A 23846-nucleotide genomic window follows, 5' to 3' on the forward strand; every position below is an offset into this window, starting at 1 on the left:
TTAATGGAAAATGTAAAACCCCTCTCAACTTTACAAAGCCATATGTAACACTTGCACTTTAACAAATAAAAGCAAGCCAATGTTTTAAAAAAATACATCATTAAATGTATATATGTATATATTTACATAGCATATTAAGTTTAATATTTAGCTTTAAAAGTTCACATAAATTTTACCAAAATGAGACAATTTTAAATAAATTACACCTTTTGAAAATGTTTAATTGTACAGTCAATAGCTTCAACAAAATATTGAAGTGTCTGTATTTAGTATCTACTTTATATACTTTATATTTTACAAATTTTACAGTCATTTGGCAGTAATTTTCTAATTATGACATGTATGCTGTGCGATTCAGCAATTTCCCAAATGCAGGCAATAGCTGGTGTTTTGTGTCCTATTCTCACAGTAACTGTCTCAATGTAGTGAAAAATATCAGTTATTTTAGTAAACTGTACATAGTCACATTTACACTTGATCAACAATATAGCATAGAATTTTGTATTTTTTTTCCAAAAATAAATACATCATTTTAAATCTGGCATTTTCACAAACATCATATACACTATAATACAAAAACAGCTATGAATTGCTGCTTTAAAATTAAGCTTGTTTTAATATCACTGAATCACAGGAGCTGTGACTTATGCTATACTGCTGTGGTGTCAGTAACAAGTAATTACTACAAAGAGAATTTCTTGGCACTGATGGTTTTATGAAGCTTAAGTCAGTGTACATACATATCATTGTTCAAGAGTAAGTAATTCCAGTTCAATGGCCTAAAAACATCAAACTGGACCACACCTAATTTTCTTCCATAGCCTCTACTTGATCTTCATGTATCTTCAAAGCTCTCACCATTTCCTTGACTGCATGATACAAGATATTTTTAACCTGAAAGAAATGTTGGTATTTCTGATCACTTCAGCAGGAGATAAATTAACAAATGAAAACTGCATCAGAATTTAAAAAAAAACAAAACTGTTAAGCCAAAAGTTAAAATTAGTCATATAATTAAATACTGGCGCTAATCTTTGGTTGTTATCCTAATGTGACAAACTAGGCAGTGATGGCCTAAGCTGTTATGCATGTTTTGTAATTCTGAATATAAAAAGCCTGCAGAACAGGAGCTAGTTAGAAAACTCATCTCTTACCTGTAGCTTATCATCATAATTGATTTCTTCCTTCAGAAGTCTCAGTTCTTGTGTTAAATGAAATGACTGTACTAGATGTTCTGGAGACACAAAGTCTTCAGTTACCTGAATACAGCTGTGAAAATTCTGTACCTATTCCCCAAACAGAAACAGAAGAATATAAGTTTTAGGAGGTGGGAATAAAGAGAAGCAAAGTTGTCTGCTGGAACAAGAGACAATTCACCAGAGAACTTATTTTCTCCAAAACATCAAATGCATTTCAAAGTGGAACACCACACTTTATGAGAAAGTTTATCACTGAAAAGCTTCATGTAAATGGAATATTTTTAAACGATGCAAAGAAAAGAACTTTTCCAGGAATCCTTCAGAGAGGCTGATAATCAGATCCTAATTATCAATGTTGTCAACATGGATTTGGGGGTGTTACTTAAAAGCAACAACAACAACAAAATGCTAACTGGAAGGTACCTGTTTCACCAATCAGTGCAGTCAACCCGGATGTCTGTTGTTGCTCCTTTGACTTTCTGCATTTGGTCATTTCACTGTTAACTTTTACACCAGAGAGTAGATTAAAGGAAATGAAACTTAGTTTGATTATTTATGAGGAACTGTGATGAAAACTGTAGTTCCAGACAGATCTACTGACCACAGCAGTTTTAGAATTCTCCGAGGATTTTGTTTGTGCTTTTTTTCCCTTTGTGCCTTTTCTTTCAAATCAACCAGTTAAAGATGATACCCTTCAGTCTCTTGTGGCGTCAGTACAACTGTTTTTCTGCTAGTTCTCCCTCTCGTGACTAAATGATGTTCACAAGAAGCCAGTCAATAATCTTACCTGTTATTTGTTCAGCATATGTACAGACTAACTGCACTTTACAGTTTCTTGAAACTGCTTTCTATCAACACTCAGGATAATGAGAGAGAAAGGACCAAGCTTATCCAATCTGGATTTTGTTTCTTTGCTGTCCTCTAGTGATATTAAAAGATATCATAAAATTCCTGGGAAAGGAGAAATAACTGGAAAACTAAACATTTACATTTATTCTAATTTTTAAAGTATGCAAGTAAATTTCGTTGGGAGAAGTGAGCAGAGGGAGATAACAAGTGGGGAATAGAGACTGTGGAAAACATCTGATGATAGAGTGATGAAATTCCAAAGGGGCTGGAATTGCTCCTCTGGGCATAGTGACCACCTGAACAGCTGCAGATGTCTTTAACTGAAGCACTGTGCCTTTACTGATAACTCGGTAGCATATAAACATTTTTTTCCTTTAATCATTAGGTTGTTGATTCCTGTGGAGGATGAACATAGTGGATGCCTCACATTTTCAGCACTGCTGTACAGTCTCATTGGATCTTCATTATGTGTCTGTAGAACAGATGCTCTATTTCACAGAGCAGGAAACTATGGATAAGCAGTTCAGCGCCTGTTCCAAGATAAATCAGCCAATAAATGGCAAGTCAACAGGAACCCAGCTCCTGTGATATCTTGTCTAACAGATGCTTTACAGTCCTACATGAACGCAGTCATACCAGCATACACAGGCTCCAAATGCCCTGTCTCACCTTACATTCATCTGAACATGCTGTGGGGATTAAGTCCTTCTGAAGTTCTAGCATGTAACTTTTAGCATATGTAACTATTTTTTAAAAAATAATTTCACTGATATTCTAATTGCATTCAAACATCATTTGCCTGGTTTTATTTCTTTTTTCCATAGTCCTTTAGCCCTTTGAGCATATTTAAGATAACTGACTTAGAAGTCTATCTAGTAAGTCTGATGTTTGGCCTTCCTCAGGGACAGTTTCTGTTGAGGTATTTTTTCCCTATGAATGGGCCCTACTTTCCTGTTTCTGTGTATGCTTTGTGACTTTTTGTTGGAAACTGGACATCTAAACATTATCCTGTGGTAACTAGAATCAGGTTCTCCCCTGCCTCACAGTCTGCTGCTGTTGATTGATAGGGACTGTAGTCATCCATTTGTTTTGTGACCTTTCCAAACTAATTTTGCAAAGACTATTCCTCCTCTGGCGTGCTCACTGATGTCTCTGTTCGGTTATCTCAGGTGGTCAGCCAGTGACTTGTCAGAGATTTCCTTGAAGGCCAAAACTCAGATGTCCTCTTCTTCATTAAGCAGTCCGCTAGTCCATGTAAGTTCTGAATTAGATTCCAGAGCTCTGAAAAAGTTGATTCTTATGGTTGTTTTAAAATCACTTTTAGAACAGTGACTTTCATTAGTGGTTACAAGATGTTATTTTGTTTCCTAATGACCTCAACTTGATATAGACTGCTTAAAGACTTAAGGGTTAGTTTGAAAAGGCAAGGTTCAGTTTTAAGGTGAAACATATCTGAACTTCCCATTCCACTTACCCCTTTTTGTGCCATCTTTGAGTCATTTACTTTTCACTTCCTTGGCAGACTGTCTTATTCATACTTGCCTTCAAAATCAGTTGTAATCATATATAGGTAATGTTAAGAAAATGTAACTTTTGTTTTCAGAGTAGGAAAGTTATTATCTTGACACTGTGATTTTGTCTGAGTCCTTTTAGTCATAAGAATGTAGAGAATTTACAACTTAGCAATATTATTAACTTACTTTGAATGACCAAATACAATCAGTTAAGTAGTTGAGGACAAAATTATCAGTAAAGATTTTGTTAATTTAAAAAAACTGTTGCTGTTTAAAACTGAAAGCTACTCTAAACCTCGGGACACTAGAGCTGAGAAAGTGAATCCTGGAGGTCAAGATTCACCTGCTTTATCTAAGGGTATACACAGGGTTTCACAGACTCAGCCACATTTGCCAACAGAAGATTTTTAAGCCTGCAGTTCTAGAGTAGTTCTTAGAAAATAAAGAGGGCTGTGGCTATGATATTGTCCCTCAACTTGCCGAGATATACATCTGAATGCCGCTGCACAGAGTTGTCCCGTGGCCGTCTCTCCTCCCGCCCCAGGCTTCTCGAAGTGCTCACTGCTGACAAATCAAAGAAAGGTATGTTGATTCTTCCCTAGCATTGCTGGCCAGTCAAGTCCTGCACTATCGTTTGGACAGAAGTTTTTTGTTACATGCCTTGGGTTTTTCAAGGGCTTCCTATCTGTGTGGTTCTCAAAGCGTGGTTCCTGAACAGTAACGTCAGTGTCACCTGGGAACTTGTTAGAAATGTACAATTCCAGGTCCCTCCTCAGACCCACTGAATCAGAAACTCTGGGCATGGGGTCTAGCAATCTGTGTTGTATCAAGCCCTCCAGGAATTCTGATGTATGCTAAAGTGTGAGAGAAGCACTGAGACTCTGGGATTATTTAAAGGGCTACCTGTGGTTTACTGGAAGTGTGGAAGCCATCAATGAAAAGTTTTCAGGACCTCTATGGACTACGTAAATTGTAAATAATAATGCGTCTTAAATCCAAGTTAACATTGTTAACAGAGTTCATACTTCCTTTTAATTCTCTCTCAAAACCACATTACCACCACTTGTGAGTCATGGACAACACCCTTTAAACAGAGTACAAATAACTGTGCTGTCATTATCATATCACGTGAGGGAAGGAAGGTAGAAATTCTTGCAATTCTGTGCCAAAATATGCAGCAGAGAAGGTTTTTACTTTGGAACACTCAACAATTTAGTGGCAGAGATCAGAATAGAATTTGCCAGTCTAGATGCTGTTTCAGTCTATTTAAGTATAGCATCTTAAGAGTGTGTTTAAGTACAGAATATGATACAAGTACATACTGTTTAAGTGAGGCTAAAGCAGAGTGACTTGTGAACTAAGCTTTTTAACAGGATTACTTTGCCCACTATTTTGAGAAAAAAAGGCTATTCTCTTCCCTGTCTTTCCCCAAGAAAGTATAAGCAGTAGAGAGACATTTACATGCAGACTCTCTCTGTGGTAATAGTGATTGCCTCTGGAGTAGAGGAACTGAGGGCAAAGGTGAGAAAATGACTTAATTTCCACTGTGAACCACTGTGTACTGTTTGAATTAAAAATCATATGAATGCGTTACATTTTCAAAAGAAAGTATTTTAAGATTGTTTTCTTGACAAACAGTACTGGAACAACTGCATGTCCATATGCAAAAAAACTGAACTTCAGTCCACACTCTGCACTATATACAAAAATTAACCTAAAAATGGATAACAGACCTATATGTAAGACTATCAACTATAAAACTTCTAGAAGAAAATTTAAGAGAAAGTCTTTTTGATCTTGGGCTCGGCAAAATTTTTCAGATACAATAAAAGTATATAATACATTAAAAAAAACCTGATCAACTGAACTTCATCAGAATTTAAGAACTGCTCTTTGGAAGACACCATTAAGAAAATGGAAGGACAACCCACAGGTTGGGAGAATATATGTGCAAAAGCACATATCAGACAAAGGACTTAAAGACATTCAACATAGTAAGAAAAAAAGAACCCAATTACAAAAATGTATATATAAATGTATTGCAAATACTTCTCCCACTCTTGGGTTACGTTTTCACTCTCTTAATGGTGCTTTTTTTAATGAACAGGAATTCTTAATTTTAATATATCCCAGCCTATCCATGTTGGAAAAAATGGACAAATATTTGAACACATTTACCAAAACAGATTTACAGATGGCAAATAAACACGAGAAAAGATGTTCAACATATTTAGTTATTAAGAAAATGTAAATTAAAGCCATAGTGAGATTCAAATGCTTAAAAACAAAACTGACAGTAAGCAGAGGAGATGGAACTCACATATACTGCTTCGGGGAATGGAACATGGTACAACCACTAGCCTGGCAGTATCTTATAAAGTTATTCACACACTTATCATGTGACCAGGTGGTCCCACTACTCGGTATTTACCCAACTGAAATGAAAACCAATATTCATACAAAAACCTGTACGTAAATGTGGCTTATAGTGGATTATTGCCCCAAACTGAAAACAACAATGAAAAACTACCCAGAAATAAAAAGAAACTACTGATGTACACAATAACATGGATGAAACTCAAATACATTATACTGAATAAGAAAAGTCAGACTCAAAGGCTACATACTGTCCAATCATATGACATTCATATAAAGGCAGGACTATAGAGAAAGAAAATAGATAAGTGGTTGTAGCAATATCAGGTAGGAGAAGAGGTTGACTAAAAAGTGGGGGGTAGATCAGTGGAACAGGATGGAAAGTCCAGAGATAACCCACACACATCTAAACTATGACAAAGGAGGCAAGAGTGTCCAAGGGAGAAAAGACACTCTCTTTAATAAGTGGTGTTGGGGAAATTGGACAGCTGTATACATGAAGAAATTAGAACACACCCTAACACCACACACAAAAATAACCTCTGAAGACCTAAATGTAAGACCAGATACTGTAAAACTCTTAGAGGAAAACAGGCAGAACACTCTCTGACATGAATAGCAGCAAGATCTTTTTTGATCCACCTCCTAGATTAATGAAAATAAAAATAAATGGAACCTAATTAAAAAGCTTTTGCACAGCAAAGAAAACCAACAAAATGAAAAGACAACCCTCAGAATGGGAAAAAATATTTGCCAATGAAGCAACCAACAAGGGATTAATCTCCAAAGTATACAAACAGCTCATGCAGCTCAATATCAAAAAAAAAAAACCACAACCCAATCAAAAAATGGGCAGAAGATCTAAATAGACATTTTTCCAAAGAAGACATGCAGATGGCCAAAAGGCACATGAAAAGATGCTCACCATCACTAGTTATTAGAGAAATGCAAATCAAAACCACAATGAGGTCACACCGGTCAGAATGACCATCATCAAAAAGTTTACAAACAATAAATGCTGGAGAGGGTGTGGAGAAAAGGGAACCCTCCTACACTGTTGGTGGGAATGTAAATTGGTATAGCTACTATGGAGAACAGTATGCAGGTTCCTTAAGAAACTAAAAATAGAACTACCATATGATCCAGCAATCCCACTCCTAGGCATATATCTAGAGAAAACTGTAATTTGAAAAGATACATGCACCCCAATGTTCACTGCAGCACTATTTACAATAGCCAGGACATGTAGCAACCTAAATGCCCATTGACAGAGGGATGGATAAAGAAGATGTGGTGTGTTTGTGTGTGTGTGTACACACACACACACACACACACACACACACACACACAATGGAATATTACTCAGCCATAAAAAGGAACGAAATAATGCCATTTGCAGCAACATGGATGGACCTAGAGATTGTCATACTGAGTGAAGTAAGAGAAAGACAAATATATGATATCGCTTATATGTGGAGTCTAAGAAAATGGTACAAATGAACTTATGTACAAAACAAAAATAGAGTCGCAGATGTAGAAAACAAACTTATGGTTGGTTACCAGGGGCGAAAGGGAGGGAAGACTGGGATTGACACATACACACTACTAACATATAAAATAGATAACTAATAAGGACCTATTGTATAGCACAGGGAACTCTACTCAATACTCTGTAATGGCCTGTATGGGAAAAGAATCTAAAAAAAGTGGATACATGTATATGTATAACTGATTCACTCTGCTGTACACCTGAAACTAATACATCATTATAAATCAACTCTACTCCAATAAAAATTAAAAACAAAAGTATGTGGGGAGTGGGGGGGCGGGAGTAACAGGGAATTTTCTGAAGTGATGGCAATGTTCTTTATTTTGATTGTGTTGTTGCCTAACTACATATTTGTCAAAACTTACAGAACTGTACACTAAAAGGTACATTATAATGCAAATGATACCTAAAAAATGCACTGTCCAGTATGACTTTTAAGAAAATGGATACTGGATAAACTGAGTATGTGAGTAAGGATTTTCAAGGGAACCTGTTTTGTATTATCAAATAATTACACCTAGTTAGAAAAACATTTACTGTGCTATTCTCTTAAACAAGACTGCTCCTTTGAGGGCATTTTACATGTGAATACAGATTAGCTATTTTCTGATAAGAGGCTAGAAGGCCAAAGAATAGTATGTGGGGTGAATCCCAGGTAAACATGAATCATAAATGACACATCTCTGAAATGATGATATAAGTCCATGAGAAAATAAAACAATTTAACATAAATAATACATTCATTTAATTAATACACTTAATTATATTTTACAATAAATGCTGTTTGAGATCTAAGAATGATAAATCTAACCCTAACTTGACATCTTAAAAACTAAGCAACTATTCTCACTTAAGAAATATTTGTGGCTATTATAATAGTGTCACAAATATTACACAGGCAGTAATTGCATACAGTTATATAAAATGTAGGAAACTTTGCTTGGTAAAAGTAAACACATCAGATACATCTCAATAACCAGGTGGTGGCAAAGGTGGGGAACCAACTCTGAGGCAAACTAGTTTTCTGGATTCTCGGGTTTCCTTTGCACTCTGTTACTATGAGCGCTAAACTGCTCTGCGGTAGCTTCAGTCTACTTATAGGAACCCACTATATGCTTTTAATCCAAACCCTCCATATCACCATCTATTCTATGCCATTCTTCTAGGTGCCACACAGTCAAGCCACAGAAACGAAGACTAGATGTGTATTTCAGTTTTAAAGTTTTGTGAATCAGTAGCTATAAAAATTACGCAGCACCTTTCTTTCGACGTGCTATTGCTACGTTAGCAAACTAAAAAGAGGCAGGAAGTACAGTGAAAGCCTGAATTATGGAATGGTCTACCTAATAACTCATTCTACTCATATTTGGTGCCTTAGAAAATGTATCATCTCTAAGTCCTGATACTCCCCCCTCCCACTGTTAAGTCTCAGCTATTGAGAACTGAATATACAGTAACTCTTTTTTTCCTTAAAAGTCTTTGAAATTAGATTTCAATCCACCAAACAGTAGCAATACAAAAATGGAAATCTGGCTCATGTTTATATATTTAAAGGTCTCAAAGCATTTAATTACGTCAGATCTCATCAAGCACTGAAAAGCTGTTTCAGTAATTTCTTAATGAAGGCATACTGGTGTAGGTCATTCTTTCTTACATCTTCCTTCATTTATATTTATACTCAGAACAATTTCTTTCTGGTTCTTTCAGTAACAAGTGTGTTAGAAGCAACCTTTTATATACCTGATGAAGTGCTCCTGCTGGTAAGACGATGGCATCACCAAGGAACTGAATAAGAGTGCAGGCTTTGACTCCATATTCCTCAAGCAGTCTTTGGCGAAGCTTTTTGTTCACATACCAACTCTGGTCACGAATTGGATCATGTTCTGGTAGAACTTCAAGGCCTTGTTCTTTTGAAATCTGAAATATAGATTAAAATGAAAATATATACCCCAATTTAAGTAAAGAAAATGGTAAATCCTGTTCCGTTAAATTTCAGTTTTCTTTACAATAACAGTCTGTTCTCAGAATCTTCTGAAACGATGACTGAGCTTAAGTTAAAGAAAATGATATTCTACAATTGGAAAAGCCAAAGGACATGAAAACAATATTGCACACTGATACGCTATTAATAAAGTAAATCATACTCCCTTACCTTCTTCCACTATGAAGTTCTCTTTTAAAAAAAAATAGTTTTATTAACTATTATTTATTTCTTTTTCAGTCCTTTTTTTAGGGGGCTGCACTGTGCAACATGTGGGATCTTAGTTCCCTGACGAGGGATCAGACTCGTGCCCCCTGCAGTCGGAAGCACAGAGCCCTAACCACTGGTACAACAGGGAATTCTCTCTACTATGAAGCTTTCATCCATTTGGTTCCTTACAATTATTTTAAGAGTATAGCACAAAGACGGGGAAAAGCTTAGTTTAGTAACTTTTTTCCAAAAGCCAAACCATTTGAATGTGTGGACATCATAAACATTCATTCATTCATTCAGCCGCATGGGGTCTTAGTTGTGGCACTTGGGGTCTTCGTTGCAGCATCTCTTAGTTGCGGCATGCGGGATCCAGTTCCCTGGCCAGGTATTGAATCTGGGCCCCCTGCATTGGGAGTGTGGAGTCTTAACCACTGGACCACCAGGAAAGTCCCCATAAACATTTCTTTTTGCTGCTCTTTTTTTAAAGTAGGTACACAGATAAATAACCTTTATATTGCTAACCTTCTAACCCTTGACAAATCACTTTCAAGGGACCCTCTAACGAACCAGTGAAATGTTCTGCTTTAAAAAGCATAGTTTATAACATTTTAAATTAAAAGACTGTTAGGTAGTTCTGGGATAAAATAATAGTTACAGGGCCATAGCTCCCTTGCCTCACACTGACCAAAGACAGACCTTAAGTCCATTCAGAAAGAAGATGAAGTATAATAAGAAAAACAGCAATTATGGTCCATTAAAAGAAATCCCTATAATTACAAAATTCAGAAAATATTTGAGAAAAGGGTTTGAACCAATTTCAGATTAATGTGTCACTTTTTTAACAAGTATACAATTACTCAATTTCAGTCTATTCAAATAAGTATCACAGATATGAGAGAGCAGAATTACTGTCTAGGTCAACAGCCAAAAATACCAATACAATAAAAATTCTGCCTTCTTTACGTGTTTCTATGACAGGTTTTATATTCTATAATTCCAATCACTACTTTTTATCAAGGGTAACATCTGACTCATTAACAGGTTCTTTACTCTAAGGGGATGAAGGAGTACTACCAACTGAGAAGAAGCTACCATTCAAATTCCTCAAGAGAAAGGAGCTTTTGATTTTCAACAGCAAAAAATTCCATCCTCCTAAGTAAAAATTACTCAATCATCTTATACTGCTGAATGCCCATGAAGTTACATTAAAATTTAAGTCTCTGCTCAAGGTGAAGAGATAAAACTGTCTGTAACCTAAATTATACCTTCTGAAGAAATTCCCTTATCTTGTCAACATCTTTCCCAGCATAAATATGCCACAGAGCACCAGGTATTTCACTTGAGTCCTTCAATCGTTTTCTTAAAATGTCATCTAAATCTTCTTCTTCAAATTTCTTAAGTATTCCTGAAACACAGAATATATTCAAACTGGTCAGTAAAGACTCCACCAGAAAGCCACATCTCCTACAATTGATCTATCATAGTAGCATAGTGCCTGACTAGACTGGGACTCTTAAAGAGAAGATAAACCCAGTTCTACATGAAAACTGTTACAACTATAAGAGCAGAGAACAATGAGCCGGGGTAACTGGGAACAGAATCAACAGTAACTTTCCCAGTTCATTTGTTTTCTGTAAACCAAAGGATGGGAGATGAAAACGCAAGGACTTTTAACTCAAACATAACCAAGTTTCATCCTGTCCCAAGGGTGTGGTCATAACAATGTTTTGTACTCACAGCATTTCATAAAAAGGACTATCGTGACCCCTATATGGTAGGCAAGGATCATAACCTCTACTTTACAGCTCAGCAAAATGGTTCAGTGAGGAGAAGGGATTTATTCATTGCCATGACTAATGAATGGCAGAGCAAAACGTCTTCCGACTAATTTCTGGGAGATCTCATTTACTATTATTGGTTAATCTGTAATCAAATGCAAAAGCTTCGGGTGCTATGACTGAGGAGGCATCAGGCCATTCTTCTGAACTATTGACAAATTAAAAACTGCACATATATATGCACAGAAGAAATGTTAACTGTAGTTACCTCTGAGTGAAGGACAGGAATGTCGTTTTCAAATGCCTGATTTTACTACAATGAACATTTTAGTATTTTATTTTTAATACAGCAGGTTCTTATTAGTTATCCATTTTATACATATTAGTGTATAGATGTCCATCCCAATCTGCCAATTCATCCCACCCCCACCCCACAATGAACATTTTAAAGAAATGTTTTAAGAGAAAAGGAAATCTATTGCCTAATACAAAGAACATAGCAAATGTTCCCTCATTTGTGACAGTTATATCTTTTTTATCTTTAAAGTGAGCTGCAAAGATTTCTTGAAGTTATACATTAGGTGTTTACAATATGCCAAGCACTGTCCTAGAATCTTGGGGATTAGAGTTAAGAAAGACCCAGTTAAGACTTCACAGAATAAAAGATGATATTAATAAGTGTAGGCAAATAAACAAGAATATCACATAGTGGTTAAGCACAATCATACAAGTACAAAAGGGTACACAAAGACTGGGTCAGTCCTCGAATGTTATCTTTTAATGAAAAAGATAAAAAGAAAATTGTTACTGCTCTGTGAATTCTAAAAAGGCTGCTAGAAAGAATACATCAGATATTTCCTAATTTGTGACTGAAATCACAAGGAAGAAAATGGTTGCTGGAGCAGAGAAAGTTTATTCTTTAAATGAAGACCTCTAGGGGGAGGTGACAATCTGAGCTACATTTTGAGGGATGAATACAGGAATTTGCTAGGGAGACAGGAGGTAGGAGAGCCACTGTATGCAGAGGAAAAAGCATGTGCTTTATGTAGGTCGGTTTTCTTGATGTGTTTTAAGCATTATTATAACACTAAAACATTCCTTTTTTTGTGACCATCTAAAAAATTGGCAAAAACTTTAAAGAAAGACAGTCCAAGAATTAAAGTCCAAGAATTAAAATTAAAAGCTGATGACTTTTTCTCAAAAGATCAAACATTATGCTATGAATGAGGGATGGGAGGTGAGCAGGGGGAGGGAGATGAGCAGAACAAAGATGAATAAGGAAGTTCTAGCATTTAAGGAGATGAAAGAAAAGTAGGGGAGAAAAGCAGATGTAACCTCTGTATTGTAGACTAAGTGCTATAATATCTAATACAATGTAAATGCTAGGTAAATAATTGTAAATACAATGTGAGTGCTATGTAAACAGTTGCTGGCTACAGCAAACTCCTTTTGCTTTTTGAAAGCCAGCACATAGCAAATTCAAGTTTTGCTTTTTGAAACTTACTGGAGTATTTTCTTTTTGCTGTGTTTTTTCTGTCCTTGACTGGTTGACCCCACAGGTGCAGAACCCGCAGATACGAAGGGGCAACTGTAACTGTGTGGCACCATAGGCTTTGAAAGGAGAAGTAATCTGATATCAAAGGTCACACACATTTCTGTCCTAGAGCTGAGACTACAACTCAAGTGTGCCTGACTCTCAAATCCTTGGGAGTAGGGGAGACAAGAGTTTTTATCAATTACAATCAATAGAGTCAGTTAAAGAAGCTGAGAAACTATGAGTTTCTACAGTTTTGGAGGAATTTAGGTTGTGTATTATAGAAGCTGTCAAATAGACACAAAAACTGAGTGAATATTATAATAAACCCCCATGTCCTGAGCACCTAGCCACTAAGCTGCAGATATATTCTGGGCTCCAGATAGAATTGTTGAGCTAACTGGTCGGAAATCATGTATAGAATTTCACAGGAAGTGCATGTAAACCAGAAAAGGGAGAGGATAAAGTCTATAACTCTAGAAAAGTCTGAAACTCCACCATATGAAGAATGAGGAGAGTAGTGTTACTGAAGCCAAGGAAACTATTTGAAGAAGAGGTGTCGTTTACTACAGAGGGTACAAATAATAAGAGGACCACAAAGAAACCATTGTATTGAAATATGACTATCAGTGAAAGCCACAGCAATAGCAACAGTACAGTAATCTCAGTGGGGCGGCAGGCAGGGGCCAACCTGCATTGAGCTGAAATATGAAAGGGAGGTGATAGACACAGCAAATAATGTTATGAGGGCAGGAGCAATAGGATGGTGGCAAGGAAGACAAGGTCTGAAGGCGGCTTTTAAAGGAAGGAGGAAAAGTCTGAAGTTTGCTCCTACTCTGAGAAAAGAAGCCAGTGGAGAAAGAAAGTTGAAGGACCTATGTCTATAAAGGGAATGATAGATGGAACAAGGTTTTAGAAAGAAACCTAGAGGACAGACTCTAAAACCTATGCACTGGATTGAACAGTTATTTCTACTTGGGAGAAAAGGCCCCTTCTCTCTGGTACTAGAGGGGAAAAAAGAATGCTTTAGACACAAACATGCCTTAATCATCTTCAGAGCTCAAGGACCTAATTTCTGTTCTTCACTAAATGTTTATAAGTGAGCTTACCAGTTTATTTTCATAAACCCAATATTTAATAATAGGAAATGAGCAAATTAAAAAAATTCACTTTTAAAATTAAAATTCCTTTTGTGTTAAAAAAAAAAAACCAGGTAAATTAATCACAGCTCCAAATAAATATTAAAATATCCCAATATCCACTGCAATTTTTTTGGGAATCTTTGATGTTAACTCAGAGGCTGACATTCTGGATAATATTATTGTGTGTGGTTATTCAACTGTTATTCCAAAGACCACTATTCTTTAAGTTTCTTTACCTGCTTTTGAGAGAATGCCATTTCCTTTCGCTATGCCAACATATACTAAAATATTTACAACGTCAGAAACTTCAACATGTAGATTTGTTGTTCCTATATCATGATCTTTAGCAGCAGCTACACCTGTGTATAAAATGAAGTTTTATTTAGCATAACACTTTATATATCCTAGATATTCCTTCCAAAATCAGCTCTATGAGGAAAATCTGTTAATTGTAATTTGAGTTTTAGTCTCCTTATTCCAAAACCTGCTCACAAAATATCACAATCCATGAAATGTACCATAAAAATCAAATTAATAGAAAATGTAACTATATTTTATAAGGAATGAGCAGGTACTTAACTATATATTGGCTATTAATACCTAATATACACTGCTTGACTCAGAAAAAGATTTCAATGGATTATTAAAGGAACGGATTTAGCAGAATCTAAAAATGATTAGATAATTTATCTTTGGAAGGAAGTTAAACTTCCATATACTCCAAGTTGATAGAAATGCAAATATATACTTACCATAAGCACTGCACAACCTGGGTCCTAGATCAGGGCGTACAAAAAATCCTGGCAAATGAGAGGCCAAATTGAATTTTCCTTCTGGATTACAATATTCTGGCAATGGCAGGCTTTTTAAAAGGTCTTCATATCTGAAGAATAACATTGACTTCTTTTGAATAAAGGTTTACATTCTTAAGTACTTTCAAATATATAAATGTTCAAGTTGCTAAACTTTCCTTAAGGCCTTTAACAGTTAACACTTTCCTTGACTTCAAAGTTTAAATGAATGCATAATACATGGATAAGCAAAGAATAGAAGTGATACTGACTAAAACCGCCAATTCTCTTTCCTTGAACACAGCAAATTGAAAGCACCAAAGAGAAGAGAGGTCCCAAATGGGGCCTCCTCTGACAGCATCCTCTTCTTTACTGCCCTAACGAAAACTTCCCCCTGCTCAGACTACAGAGATTCAGTTCTTTCTTTTTTTATTACTTATTTTTAATTGAGGAGGATACTGCCTAAAGCTCACATTTGTAGATCATTATCCCACTTCTGGGGATAATCTCAGCTCAACCTCAAAGCCAAGAGTCAAAATAACAAGTATAAACAGACATACATACCTTGCTGGCATCATAGTCTTGAAGTCTTCTCCTGAAGGGCAATCTTTCAGTTTTAAAACAACTGTTTCTCCACCTTTCGTTTTTTGCCGTTCTGTAAGAATGCAATTGATTATTAAAAGATAATCTCTGTCTTTTTATTAATGTTTAGAGGAAGGAAGAAATGTGAAATGAATGAATACCTCTATTATTGTACAGTAGGTAAAGAATGCTTGCTTATGGACTTTTCTTATGTATTCATGTAGTATTAAGATGTTTGTTCCTTATGAACACAGATATCTGTAATATCACCATAAAATTCTTTAAAAAAAGCCTCTTTACAATTGTTATTAAAATTACAGTCTCACATTTTTACTTTTACTTTTTCGAAATGTTTTACACAAAGTATGTTATTCAAGTTTCAAATGTTGTGGGGGTTGCCAAAAATATTCCCCAAGAATATTAATATATTGAATATGACATATGGAAACATAGTATAAATGACTTTTTTTTTTTTTTTTGGCTGCACCGTGTGGCTTGCTTGTGAGATCTTAGTTCCCTGACCAGGGAATGAACCCGGGCCTCGGCAGTGAAAGTGCTGAGTCCTAACCACTGGACCACCAGGGAATTCCTAAATGACTTCTTTATGGTTACAGAAAATGAGGGGTAGAGCCAGGAATAGGACCCAGTCTCCTACTTTCAAGTACTTGTTCCTTTTTACTGGACAACAAAGTAATACAGACATTTTAAAGATTAAACAGTTTATCATTTGGGGGGGAAATGTTTAAGAAAACAGTAAAACAAAGAAACAAAAAACAACATACTTGAAACTTCTTCAAAACCGTCCCAGAATTCCTTAACATTGGCATTTGAAATAATGCTGTCTTTGCAGTTCAGGAGATCAGCCTGGTGGTCTCCAAAATCAAAACTAATTGAGTCCGCCTTCCACAAGCTAATGTTCATTTTCTTATGCACACCAGAAACCACTGCAGGCTTATAAATAAACAGACAGATAAAGAAAAGTTAAAAGGTATATGCACACTTCCAAAATTTGATTTTACACACACACACAACAGACGGTTAACATGTTGAATTTTAGGACTAATGACAAATTGTGAGAATAAAAGAGGCTTTCAAAAATAGTCCCTGACCTGGAAAGATGTTCACAATATATTTTCAAAGAGAAAAGCTGATAAGAGAATGCCATGTACATGGCAGAGTACACTGCCATTTCGAAAACAAAAAATATGTAGTGTTTTTCAGGAAAGAGTCTGAAAGGCTATACTAAAAAATTTCTAGGCAATATAAATGTTTTATTTACAGACTCCTTTTTATAGACAAAACATAACCTTATATATTTGTATATATGCAATATATGTAAATAAGATTTTTAAATAAAATACAGAATCCTTGGGATTAAAACATAATTTGTATACATTCCGATTTTATATCACCTAAAACATTCTTTACCTCTACAAGGATCATGACAAAAATATTAAACAACCAAGTGCAACAACAATAAATTTCAAGTCGAATGACCAAATTCCCTGAAAGTGAATCTCTCCTTTGAAATCACATGAATTCAAATTCCCTCACGGCTCTCTAACCCAAAAACCAACAATTGAAGATTTGTGGTTTTAAAACTCCAATGCCGATGTAAAAAAAGACCTCTAAAGGCAATCTGATGCATTATTCTTAGGTTTCTTTTTTTTTAATTCCTTTATTATAAATGAAAGGTAAAAGAGAACACAGAAAGTTATGACGTAAGAGTCTCTTGTAAAAGATGTTATTTTTAAGTACTCTTAAAACTCACAAGATAATAAAATTTGAGGAATGATAAGTGCAGAATAACCTCAAGCTAGGGTTATCACAAAAAGGTATCTCAAAAGAAAAGGAATAAACAACAGCAAAAACCACCTTAAAGAAGTTTGGTTAACCACTTGGGTAACTGCAACATTAAACTTCCTTTCAATGGGCTAATAATATATCCAACTATTAAAACAGTTTCAGCTATTAGATAATTAACTACTGCTGACAATTCACATATTAACTCCTAGCCCTTATTATGCCTATCCAGGAATACTCCCATCCAGCCCTGTGCCACTCCTTATTTTGGTAACCAGCAGCTTGGGAAAAATAAAAATTAAAAAAAATTATAGAGGCACGTTAATTAATAAATCAGAATATTCTAAAGCAGAATTCTTAGGCTACTATCATCATTATCATCTTCCTGAAATACTGAAAGCCTTGCTAATTTGGCTCCTTGCCTCTGGTCTTATTCCCCTCCAATTCAACTTCCAATCTGCTTTGCTGTCAGTTATTTTAAAATGTCGATCTGTACAACACAGGGAATACAGCCAATATTTTATATTAACTATAAATAGGGTATAACCTTTAAAAAATGTGGATCACTATATTGTACATCTGTAAATTACATAATATTGTACATCAAATATACTTCAATTTAAAAAGTCAATCTGAGTTCTTTGATTCTTCAATTAAAACTGTCATCTACAGGAACAAGTTCAAACTCTTCAGCAAGATATAAAGGCCCCTCATAATCATAACTGTAACCACCTCATTTCCCCATCATTACCCCACAGAACTCTTACTTATGTCAGATAAACAAAGCTACTGAACAGTTCCCCAAACACCTGATCCTTTTTATTTCCAACCTCTTGTCCATCTATAAAACCTTCACTTAACCCCTGAGACATCAATTCATACTAGCCCTTTTGAATTAGTACTCTAGCTTATTCATTCACTCTTTTAGGTTTCCACAGTACCTTAAAGTTCTGAGAACATGTGATGTATTTATAAGACTGTTTAAGCCTATACAAATTTAAGTCGTCTGAATTGTGACGCAGCAATGGCATCAGGGCTTCAAGGGAGAGCCAACCAAAAAAATATATGCTAAATACCGTGTATATGCAATTGCATGGGCGTGTATTTTTCCTAGGGTGAGGAACCAAGCTGTCATTGGATTTTACAAAGGACTAGAGACCTAAAAAGATTAAGAACCATTGTACTAAAATGGTTCTTACTCATTTTTACATGATGTACTCATTTTTATATCCTTAATGGCCAGCACAAACACTAGATTTTATTAGGTGCTCAATAACTCTCTGTTGAATAAAAAAAGGGAAGTAAAATAGCAATGATGTTTTCCAGAATGCAAGAAAAAAACAAGATAATATTAAGTCATGCAAAATCCTAATTTGTGCATTAATGTAAATTACCATCTGAAGTATGTATCAAACATTATTATATCAAAACTCTGGTCAAACAGAAAATCATTTTTATTTGAGCCAAGTTAAATAATGGAGTTTGTTGTTCAAGATTTTATGAACTAACTTATAAATAAATGTTCTCTAGGTAAATATTAAAGGCAAAAGCATCTACACTTCTCATCAGTTCAAGAAAACTGCTTTTACTATTAACACTGTGATAGCAGAAATGAATCTGTTAACTAAAATACAAATGTAAAAAAAGGAAGGTGATACCAAACTTTGTGAATATATGGCTTTATTAAAAGTCTGCTAACAAATTGAAATTATAACATCAAATAATCAATGCTTCCCTGTTAATTCATATAAATCTGGCCAAAAAAATAAGGATTCAGAAACAATCATTCTGGTAACTTTTTTGGTGTTTTTGATATCTTCCAACTCAAATGTGTCAAGTATTATCTTTCCCCTTTCTAATCCTAAGGAGAAAACCATTTTTCCTATTCAACCAGCTTTAGTTCCACTCAGAGCATACTAAAATCAGCTTAAAATACTCACTTGTCCATGTTTCCAACACTCTTTGAAAAGCTTCCAATTATTAATATTTTTATAATCCTTAAGCCACAGAATATGCTTCTCACAGATCCAAGAATGTGGTATATCACTGTACAATTTATTGTTTTCATCCATGGCAGGTTTTCTGTTTTCTTTAGGTTCTTCTTTGAGCTCTGGTTTTACATTTATCTTAGAGGCTTTATTTGGTGGAATTTTGTTTTCAACAACTGAAGCAATTATATCATCAAGAATGTTTGGCATAGTCCTTCCACTTTTACCACTCTAATAAGGAAAAAAAATTATACTTTCAGGGGAAATGATTACATTTGGAAACTTTTGTTTTTATTTACTATTACATAGCAAGCAACCAACACAAACAATATATCTGGCTTCAAGAATCATGTCATTGTGGCTTCCCTGGTGGCGCAGTGGTTGGGAGTCTGCCTGCCGGTGCAGGGGACAGGGTTCGTGCCCCGGTCCGGGAGAATCCCACGTGCCGCGGAGCGGCTGGGCCCGTGAGCCATGGCTGCTGAGCCTGCGCGTCTGGAGCCTGTGCTCCGCAACGGGAGAGGCCACAGCGGTGAGAGGCAAAAAAAGAATCATGTCAATAGATATGGATCTCTAGTCCCTACACTATTCCTGACAGTGGGAAGCAGAAGTAGGGTGGTCTCCATGTGAGAAACCGCCGGATCTGCAGAAACTAGAAGTGTGGTCTTCCTTTTTATATCGTTTTAGGATTGGGGCAGAGGGAACAAATAGGTATACTCTCCCGAATACTTTTAAAAGCCACTAAAAATTTGTGTCTACCTATGCAATTTTTGTTTTTATTTTTTTTTAAATTTTTTTGGTGAATAATTAAAGCAAAAATTGATGTCTAAATATTTTAAGTAACAAAACATTCACATCCACGTCATTCCCTGCCCGCCCCCCCCCTCCCCCAACTAGATACCAAATTCTGAAGGAGTATGTTAGGACTCTTTTGGAATCAAAATGCCCCTCTGCAACCCTTTTCACCTGGGAAAAGAACAAAATCTCTGGCTTTTTTTTTTTTTTTTTTTCCTGGCTTTTAAGTTATGAGAATTATAATGCAAATAGGAACATGCTTAGTAATTTGGTATATTTGATTTCATGTGCATCTATTTATTGTGTAGTTCACAGCCAAGACCCCAAATCTAAATTTAAGGCCCATATGAAATCCAAAAATCTGGCATCTCACTCACGGGGGTTCCCATTGAATAAACTGGTGCAAAGGCAATGCCAGCATCTGTAGAACCCACACGTAGCTTGCCAGCTGTTGTGGTCAGCAAATCTCGTAATGTTGAGCCTTGTTCATTATTCTGGGACACAGGAGGTGATGTTCTGCTATTGGGAGAATCAGGGTTGTCTTGTTCTCTCTCTTCTTTAATTTGCTTTTCAAGGGCAAATTCTTTGTTTTCTGAAATAAAACATTTTACAAAATTCACATAAAATTAAACATGCTGCTAAAGTACAGACAAAGCTGGCATCCTACATTTTACAGTGAGAGATGAAAACTGTAGCACTAGTCATTTATTCACCTGAACACAGACCAGAGGATGGATTAGATCCTTCAGGAGTCAAATAGTTTGAATATGAAAAGGCCTTCCTCAGTGTTTTAGACATGTAGGTGAGTTTGTACCTGTCACAAAGGAAAAATGCTATAGCTAAGACGGGGAGAAAGTGTAAAGTTACAAATCTATCGCCCTGGTGGCTTTATTGATACGCTCATCTACAGATGATTCTGTAACTAACTTTGATAAGATCACAGGAAGTCGAGTTCCTAGTAAGAAAAGACAAATGTTAAAACCTAAGCCACAATGAGAGCAAAAGACAAAAGTAAACTGTTCTAAGTGAACAGTAGTACGTTAATGTATAATACTACACTGTTGATTACAATTCTCTATTAGATAATAAACTAGGTTTACCTTTTTTTTCCTCTCTGGCCTTTTGCTCTGCAAGATCTGCTAACCAGTGCAGTGGCGACTGGGATTCTGGAGGAGTTAACTTGCTGTCTGTGCTTACATCACTCTCTGGGCTGCTGTTGCCATTACCCTCTGGCTTCTGAGGGGTATTCTGCTGCTGAGACTCAGGCATGCACAGAGAAATTTTATTACTGTGATTAAGAACATTCTGTAAAACCTACAAAGGTAGAACAGTTGAATTTTTAAAATACTATTTCTTCAATTATTCAGAGTTAAAAAATAGAGGTTACATTTATACAGTAACACAGGAAACATAATTTATAAAACACAAGTCCTAAATTGGATTTCAAATATCAAAGCTGATTAACCATGAATTTTATTTGAATAGAGATTTTTACTCACTTGAGACACACCATTCATAGCAGAAAAATTTCCAACTTGTATATTCTGTTTGTTAGTACAATGACAATGGGATTTAATACCATATTTTTCTCTAAGAGTGTGCATCGCATCTAGAAGATCTGTCAAAACTACAAAATATAATGGTTAATAAAAAGATCATCACTAGTTGTTAAGATTATAAAAATTTTTTCTTTTTCTTGTGGAGGTTTTCTGTGCCTTTTCAACTTTTCTTCCATTTTTTCCTTCATCCCTTCCATCTATTTCAGGTTTGATCAATCAACCAAATTCATGTTCTCTATTCTTTTCTTTTACCTCTATAATTAAAAATCATTATGCTCAAAAAAACAAAAAAAAAAGTAGAATAACCTGTAATAAATACATCTAATATGCTTTTTCATTACACTCTGGTCTCCCCGCCCCACGACCCCCCTTTCTCTGGCTGCATGGTGTGGCTTGTGGGATCTTAGTTCCCCGTCTAGAGGTCAAACCTGTGCCCCCTGCAGTGGAAGCGTGGAGTCCTAACCACTGGACTGCCAGAGAATTCCCAGTTTTCCCCTTCTAAAATGGTTCCTCTAAGGCTTTCTTCATCACTGGGTCTGGGCTTATCCTGCTAACTTTATTACACAGAGGATTCTAAGAACAGAGCAATAACAATTCAAGATTACATAAACCTTACCACTTCTTTCTACTACTATTGACATACTTCTAAGTAATCTGGAACAACAAAGACCTGTTACAATACTAAGTCAATAATGTATATTTAGGGCTTCCCTGGTGGCTCAGTGGATGAGAATCCGCCCACCAGTGCTGGGGACACGGATTCGAGCCCTGGCCCGGGAAGATCCCACATGTCGCGGAACAACTAAGCCCAAGTGCCACAACTACTGAGCCTGCGCTCTAGAGCCCGTGAGCCACAAACTACTGAGCCCGAGTGCCACAAGTACTGAAGCCTGCGTGCCTAGAGCCCGTGCTGTGCAACAAGAGAAGCCACTGCAATGAGAAGCCTGTGCACTGTAACCCGGAGTAGCCCCCACTCGCCACAACTAGAGAAAGTCTGCACACAGCAACGAAGATCCAATGCAGCCAAAAAATAATGTATATTTATACTTACCAGAACCAGGTATAATTTGAGTTGGCATTAAATGTTTGTGATCATGAGGCTGTCCCTTCACACACTTCATCCAAGCATACAGTTCTTTATCTGTAAGATAGTAACATACGTACTTTTATATTAGTCATGGTTTTAGAATTATAAAATTGATGGCTTACATATAAAGAGTTTAGCAATTATGTAAAATGTCAATGGTAGGTTTCATATGTTTGCTTCTTAAAAAAAAAAAAACAGTTCCACTCTTCTGAGAATTTTATAAAAACATGATACAAAACAGATACAATGTTACTAGCCTTTTCTAAAATGACCATTCTTTAGTCTCATTAATGTATTAGTCACCTCAATCTTCCCTGTAGCTAATTTTTTACTCTTAACTATTTGTGCCAAACAGGGCTTTTGCCTGATCTTAGCACATTAGACTCATAAGTTTGAGGCTACTGCCAACTCATTTTTTTCTAATGGGTCAAAGACACGAACTGTCACAAGACATGTGAAAAGCCTCAACTTGATAAGACAGTATTTAATTGCTATTACTGCAATAAGGCTCCATACCTGGAAAAGTCGATGTATTAAGGCATAGCATGAGGCATATCATACAAAGGAAAAATATTCAATACCTTGATCTCAAAGGACATCTTCTTCTATAAATTTAATGATATAGATAACTACTTATCTATGATGTGGCTGTAAGAGCTTCAGTAAGTATCAAAAAGGTCATTAAATTCAGCATAAAAAAATCTAGAACTATTTCATGAAAAGTTTCAGAGGAAATAAAATTCAAATCTAGCCTAAAACTGGAAAAGATACTGATGGCTAAATCATGGTTCATCTATCTGACATACTACTTTGAAAAAGAGCTGCCTGGAATGAAAATGACATTCACTGTTTTTAGATACTGAATAAATAGCCTATCACTAAACATGATTTTACTTCTAATACTTCCACAGTTTGAATCCTCTCATTAAGACTTTACCCCCCAAACCTTCAGGTTACCAGTATTTACGTAAGCTACTTCCTTAACTGCCTTGGATGAACTTCTTCTAAAACACTTGTACCATGACAAAAGGTACAGTTAGGTACTTTCTTTTTAAACTATTATCTTCCAAATGTATTAACATGAAGAACACTGTCTTGTGCCATTTTAC

General features: G+C 35.8%; 1 protein-coding gene across 4 annotated transcripts in view; it reads right to left on the bottom strand.

The window, feature by feature from the left end:
• Positions 1-23846, bottom strand: part of JMJD1C (jumonji domain containing 1C) — a 211182-nt gene continuing 187336 nt past the window's right edge. For 3 of the 4 annotated variants that reach the window (XM_082673266.1, XM_082673269.1, XM_082673268.1), the window contains 13 exons: positions 22702-22791; positions 21591-21718; positions 21192-21405; positions 20469-20683; positions 19252-19530; positions 16291-16459; positions 15491-15581; positions 14888-15018; positions 14372-14494; positions 10947-11086; positions 9228-9404; positions 1155-1286; positions 1-894 (listed from right to left, as the gene is read on the bottom strand). In XM_082673266.1, coding sequence (XP_082529392.1) covers positions 805-894; positions 1155-1286; positions 9228-9404; positions 10947-11086; positions 14372-14494; positions 14888-15018; positions 15491-15581; positions 16291-16459; positions 19252-19530; positions 20469-20683; positions 21192-21405; positions 21591-21718; positions 22702-22791 — 1979 coding nt within the window. In that variant the 3' untranslated portion in view covers positions 1-804. The remainder of the gene's footprint in view (positions 895-1154; positions 1287-9227; positions 9405-10946; positions 11087-14371; positions 14495-14887; positions 15019-15490; positions 15582-16290; positions 16460-19251; positions 19531-20468; positions 20684-21191; positions 21406-21590; positions 21719-22701; positions 22792-23846) is intronic. The other variant, XM_082673267.1, reaches the window with a different exon arrangement.

Source organism: Grampus griseus, assembly GCF_964374135.1.
Source record: "Grampus griseus genome assembly, chromosome: 16".
Taxonomy (NCBI): domain Eukaryota; kingdom Metazoa; phylum Chordata; class Mammalia; order Artiodactyla; family Delphinidae; genus Grampus; species Grampus griseus.